Source organism: Malurus melanocephalus, unplaced genomic scaffold, assembly GCF_030028575.1.
Source record: "Malurus melanocephalus ecotype Western Australia unplaced genomic scaffold, MMel_1.1 scaffold_118, whole genome shotgun sequence".
Taxonomy (NCBI): Eukaryota; Metazoa; Chordata; class Aves; order Passeriformes; family Maluridae; genus Malurus; species Malurus melanocephalus.
In genome coordinates this window covers 821,340-827,914 of record NW_026623350.1, presented here as the reverse complement: position 1 = coordinate 827,914, position 6,575 = coordinate 821,340, and the positions used below count along the sequence as shown (strand labels likewise).

General features: G+C 35.6%; 1 protein-coding gene across 1 annotated transcript in view; it reads left to right on the top strand.

Annotated features, from left to right (window-relative positions):
* ALG10 (ALG10 alpha-1,2-glucosyltransferase) overlaps window positions 1-4,814 on the top strand; it is a 6,152-nt gene extending 1,338 nt beyond the window's left edge. The window contains exons 2-3 of the mRNA XM_057370060.1: window positions 35-232; window positions 1,988-4,814. Of these exons, the coding sequence (XP_057226043.1) occupies window positions 35-232; window positions 1,988-3,043 (1,254 nt within the window). The 3' untranslated portion in view covers window positions 3,044-4,814. The remainder of the gene's footprint in view (window positions 1-34; window positions 233-1,987) is intronic.
* Window positions 4,815-6,575: the final 1,761 nt, after the last annotated feature.

The following is a 6,575-nucleotide window of genomic DNA, read 5'->3' as shown; positions in this document are numbered from 1 at the left end:
GCGGCTCCGTAACGCTGTGTCTGTCGCTTTGCAGTGGGACCCCATGATCACCACCCTGCCCGGCCTGTACCTGCTCTCGGTGGGAGTGGTGAAGCCCGCGGCGTGGCTGCTCGGATGGACGGGAAGCGTGGTGTGCTCTGTGGGAATGCTCAGGTTTATCAACCTCCTCTTCAGCGCTGGGAACTTCTATTTACTGTATTTGCTTCTGTTCAAGATACATCAGAAGAATAAGGTACGGTCAAAGTAAAATAATTTTGTGCACTCGTACAAGCAACGACAAGAGGCGGCTTAGTGTATGTTCCCTTCATTACAGATGTGAGCTGTTCTTAGCTTTATGTAACTGCAAGTACCACCATCAGTTTGGCCAAGAAGGGACATTCCTATTCTCTAATTTTTTTTTAGTATCATTTTTCTCGCATAAGGTGCAGTCCTCTAAAAATTCACTCTTCAACATGTATAAGGAGTTCCATTGAAATAAAAGTATATATGCAGACTTACTATCCAAAGATCTGAATGCTCAGCTAGTTGGAATTGCTTAACAGTCCACACAGCAGCCTGTATCATTTATGGGGATTTCTTTCTCTTCAGCTGCAAACATTTGGATTTGTCCTTGTTGAATTTCATCATATTTTTGTTACCCATTCCTTCAGCCTTTGTGGGTCACTCTGGATGACACCTATCCTCTTGAGCAAATTGCCTGRTCCCACCTATGCAGTGTCAGCTACAGACTTTGTGACAGTGAACACTCGCTGCTTTCTTGTCTTTGATAAAGATTTTAAACAGAACAGGTCCCAGTATAGATCCCTGTGGTACTTGGGTTGTTACTGTCCTTTGKGTAGAGAGTGACCCATTCACCATCCAGCCAGTTTTTGTCTGTCTTGCTGTCCACACATCCAGATTGTAACAGTTCAGCTTGGCTACACTAATGCTGTGTATTTAAAGTTCTGGAGCATCCACCACTGTAGATAAATTGTTTTAGTGATTAGTGGCCTATTCAAAATCCTTCAGGAAAGTTACTTAGTTTAACTTCTAATGTTAAAACATTTTTTCCTCTTCCCAAATAACTGAAGGATTCCTTTACTATAAAGAAAATTTCTTGTGGTCTTGTACTTTCTTAGTACTTAGTACTTCATCTTTAAGCACATAACATTGTACAGAATTGCATCAGATTAAATAAATTGTTTCCACTTTTAATTTTATACTTGCAAGTGAAAAGATAAATGTAACAAAAAGTTTGATGACAGCAGTTTAGGCATTAAGTGACGCTGGCACTTCTTTGAGCTCAGCATTTTCTCTATTCCTCTTTCCTGTAAAGTGCCGAGTAGTTGTTTCACCCCATGCTGCATCATTCAGAAACATCATGGATCATTTTTTACTGTTGTGATTTGTGGTCCATTATGGAATGAGTGGGATAATTGGGAGGAGTTTTTAACTTCATGGTCTMCTACCTTTTTAAAAGTTATGAGGATAAACAATAAAAGCTGCACCAAAGATGAGAAACTTGGAGTTGGCCATGCTGTGGACTGGGTTCAAAAGAGGTGAGAGTAGAGGCACAGAATAGTGCTGTCTCACAAATAGAATTTCATTATGTGATTACAGGGGCATAGGCCATTGGTTTTATTTTCTTTTGCCAATTAGTGCTGATTTTTTATCCTAGGTATGGGACCAGTTATGCTCCCACCGTGATTTTAATGCCCCAAATATGTGCACACCTGACGTGAAAGAMGTTGGTGTATTTTCATTGCCATATTTTTAGCTCACCTGCAGTAATGTTCTGTACTTTCACTTGGATGTTAACATTATGTAAACGTATTAACACAGCAGGGGGTTGAGAAAAATACAGCATTTGTGCAATAATGGGAGCAAAGAGCATAGGAGATGTTATGTTGTGTTAGTAGAATTCTCAAGAATGATATTAATTTTCTTTTAATATAATATTTTATTTTATTGGACATTGTCTAACCACRTTTTTCTGCTTATTCTTTAGGCTGTGTCTGGTTTCCAGAGAATCTTGTCTGCATTRACTCTTGCAGTGTTTCCCACCCTTTATTTTTTCACATTCCTTTATTATACGGATCCAGGATCAGTATTTTTTACTCTCTTTTCCTATTTAATGTGCCTTTATGGTAACCATAAAACTTCTGCTCTCCTTGGATTTTGTGGCTTCATGTTTCGTCAGACGAATATTGTGTGGACGGTTTTTTGTGCTGGAAATGTTGTTGCAGAGAAGCTRAATGAAGCTTGGAAGATTGAGCTGCAGAAAAAGAAAGATGAAAAGATTTCTTCCAGGAAAGGATCATTTTCAGATTTGACCAGAATGCTGCTGTTTCTTGTTAAATATCTCATATCACCTAAAAACTTGGTTACACTTACTGCTTTAACTTGGCCATACATCATATTAGTATCTCTTTTCTTTGTTTTTGTCTTTGTCAATGGTGGAATAGTTGTTGGTGATAGAAGTAGTCATGAAGCCTGTTTGCACTTTCCTCAACTCTTCTATTTTTTGTCCTTTACTGTATTTTTTTCATTTCCTCATTTATTGACCCCTACTAAAATCAGGAAATTCCTTCTGTCATTGCGAAAGCACCCTGTGCAGTACAGYTTAATCACTGTCATCTCTTTATTCCTGATCTGGAAATTTACCTATGTTCATAAGTATTTATTAGCAGATAACCGACATTACACATTTTATGTTTGGAGAAAAGTGTTCCAAAGACATGAGCTTGTGAAATACCTATTAGTTCCATTCTATATATTTGCTGGCTGGAGTTTTGCTGATACGCTAAAATCAAAATCAATATTCTGGATCCTAATGTATTTTGTATGTTTATTAGCAGTCACAGTTCCTCAAAAATTGCTAGAATTTCGTTACTTTATTTTGCCATTCTTAATATATAGGCTCAATATTCCATTTCTGTCTCTATATAGGCAACTTCTGGAGCTGGCTTTTTATATTTTAGTAAATGCTGTAACTTTTTATCTTTTTCTAAACAGAACATTCARATGGGAAAATAGTGATGAAGTACAGAGGTTTATGTGGTAACTTTTTTTTATACTTTTATACCTCTAGGAAAACCTGGTTCCATTTCGGGACTGGACTCTGAAATGAAACAATATGTTTTGCATAATGTAAGGATTGTTTTCCCTAGTTGGAATTGGGAACTAAGCTCTTCACCAATATTATTGCAACCAAATGCAAGATCTGTAATAATGTGARGATATTCCATATATTAAATTTATGAGAATTGTAAAATTCAGTATGAGGGGAAATGTGGGAACACCTTTTTGTAATTATTGTAAAATAAGAGAGATGTTTACCATTGTTTTTCATTACAATAAAATATTGTATAATGTGCCCTTGAATTTATAAGTATGTTTCAGAGGTTTCTTGTTCAAAAAAAAGGATTTCAGTGTTCAATCTTTTTGTTTATTTATCCATGTGCATATTTATTCCTCAGATCAGGCCATTTCCTTCTATGTTTATCACTGGCCAAGGTATAAAACACTACTAAAGTACAGTGTTTTAAAATCCTCCTACATCTAACTGAATTTTCATTACTTTTTTTGTCAGTAAATACTTACATTACTTTTGTGAACAGAATGTAGGCTCTTAAAACACTGGAGCATTTTGAACATTTTATTTCAAACTGTTATTTAGAAAACACAGTGGAGGYTATGTGCGTGTGCATTCTTTGGGGCAATAAATGTTACTGTACAACAAAAGATAAATTGCATTTGATAATGTGACCTGTTAGAAGGGGAGTAATTTACAGATGTCAGACTGCAACATGCAGTGGATTTCAGCCCTCTTAAATAATCAAGCTTTTATGTCCCGTTGTTCTGTGCTCACAGGTGTGTGTTGAAATGAGTTCTGAGTGCACTCCTGAGTTGCACTGAGTGTTTCAAAAATCTTTGATGTGTAATCTTCAAGAAATCCTAATGGCATTTTTAAATTATTATTTTAAATATTTTTATGTTTATTAAAATTTAATGTAACTTGAGTGTATATATTTTGTTTTACAAAGGTAAAATGCAGTGTATATATACATATATATATATATATATATGTATAAATATTTTAAAGCATCTAGTGTGCATTATAATCAGAGTAAAGAAGTTTGTAATGGTTCCTGTCAGTAAATGACTTAATAAAGTCTCAAAAATATTTGATTGCTGAAGTATGTGGCAGGGGAGGGTGCTGTCCAAAACTTCAGGTGCTGTGTAGCCTCTTTAAATTCATAATTGTTCTGTAATGAAAATGCTGCAGCCAAATCTCTGTGAACATGTCATACTATTGCCGCTCTAGTGACTCTGAAATGGAATTGTGTCTCAAGAGGTCAGTACTGGGGAGTTACAGTTGCTGTTTTCTATTACAATATAATATTCAGGATATTGGCTCCCATTCCTTCCCTGTACTAACACCRTGATGGGTGTGGTGAGCTCAGATCCRATCAAGGTCTTTGCARCYGTTGCTCCTAAGGAAACCCTCAAGACACTCTTCAATGAGTAGGTGCATTTGTATTGAATTTAAGATATTTGCCAGGTTGCTCTTTGCTTCTTGGCCTTTTGCCAGCGTGTCAATCTGTGCCATAGGGAGAGCCATTTTCAATCATTCCCTATTTGTTTCTTCAAGTTGCAGGGACAAGAGAGAGCCTGAAATGGATTGTTTTTAAGAATCCAGCGTGGCCCTGGCAGAGTCCAGGATGTTGTGTTGTGATTTTAGTATCACARATTTGGGAAGGGAAATGTTGCGTGCCTTCTGCTTCCAATTTTGTTTTTGTATGCCCTGCTAATAAAATCATAAGATAAAGAGAGTTTGCCTGCTTAAGTGCATCTTCATTTGTGCCCTGAAATACTACTACTGAGTTGGAATGGTAACATAGGAAGGCATGGGGYTCTGTCTTGTATTCCAAATTGTATTTTAGATCCAAGTCGCTTTTCTGGTTTTATGTAGGGGAGTTTTATGTTCTCTTGACAAAAAAAAATTGTCCCTTGCAAAGATTCTTCTGTGTGTAGTCCACAGTGTTTTGACCAGCATGTCTATTACTGGTTTTAAATGCCTTTGATGATCAACACTGTTGAGAGACTGTTCATGTTTCATGCTCTTAACAAAAGTGGTAATTGTTTCAAGTGAAAATAACCAATTTAAATATGTACAGTTTTAAAACAATTTTTTTGTAGAGAAAAATGAGTGCAAAAAGTCCACCAAAATTTAGGGTACAATACCTTTCTAGTGAGCTCCACTTCACAAGACACTAGAAAAATTCCATGTAGAGAGGTGTCTCTCACAGGTGTGGCCTRTTGGGGCTGTTTAATCAATACTATAAAATGGCATAATATTTTATAATGGAATTTATCACTATACTTACAGATTTTAATTTAAAAGTACAATTATGCTTAATACATTTTGCTCATTTGAAAGGAGGCTGAATTGATATAAGTTTAATTAAAAAGGGAAGTTGATGAATTGCTGAAGTATGAAAGGAGAATATATTTGTAAAGCAAAGCTCTGTTTTCACTCTTGCCGATGAACCTGAGGGTGTTTGCAGGTAATATTCAATGTTAGCCAAATCAGTCCAAAAATCAGGGTTGTTATATTCGTATCAGAATTGGTCATAAAGAAAACTCTCCAAATTCCACCAGTATCTCCTAGAACTCGGCAAATAGCAATGGGACTGTTTAAATGTGTTRAAAAGCTGAAACTAGTGTTTTGCTCCAGAGATATTTCCATTGTCGTTTGTAATTTATTAGCTGTTTTCCTTAAAGACATGTGTAAAGTATTGTATTTATCCTATTTTATGGTGTGAAGGTCTTCTAGAATCATAAGAACCATAATTGCTCACTATAGGTTAATTCTCAGCAGGTGTCATTTAGCAATGACATTTCTTACAACAGCTTTCAAATATTCATTTCTTGTAAATTTTATTAGTCAGTTATCAATTTAGAATTAAATCACACTGATTCCTTGAAATTATCAAGTTAAAGCCAAAAACTAGCATGGCTAACATTTCTATAATGCTTGAAAAAATGGCTCAGGTTTGGTTTTTCTTAGAGAGAAAGAAGATGATTTTTCAGTAACTGTTGGAATAATAAAAATAGCTGTTCAGTCACAGCATGGCTCAATTGTTTTGAAATGGGAGAAAAAGAAGATAAATAATAGAGCTCTTTTTTTTCTTGTAGTTAAAAATATGTTGTTATTCAGCAAGATAGAAARTTTGATAATCCTTTATGCTGTGAACTGCATTTTCTGTTATTTGTGAGCATTCTATAGTTCATTCCTTTTAACTGCTTTGACTACATACCTTCATGTTCAAAATTAGCAAGAATTTTATACTGTAAGTGATGCTGAAGTATTTTTTATGCATTAATTTTCTACAGGGTTGATAATAACATGGATTATTTCTGTTAGAAAGTAAGGAAAAAGTATCCTGTAGTGTCTGGAGGCAGTTGGGTATTTYCCTGTTAATGTGGCTCTGATGTTTTTTGTTTTTCACAAGGTGGCAGTCCTGTGCTGTCTTCTTGAGGTGACCAAGTGCAAAGCGCCTTGAAATCATAATGTTGTTCCAGCAATACTC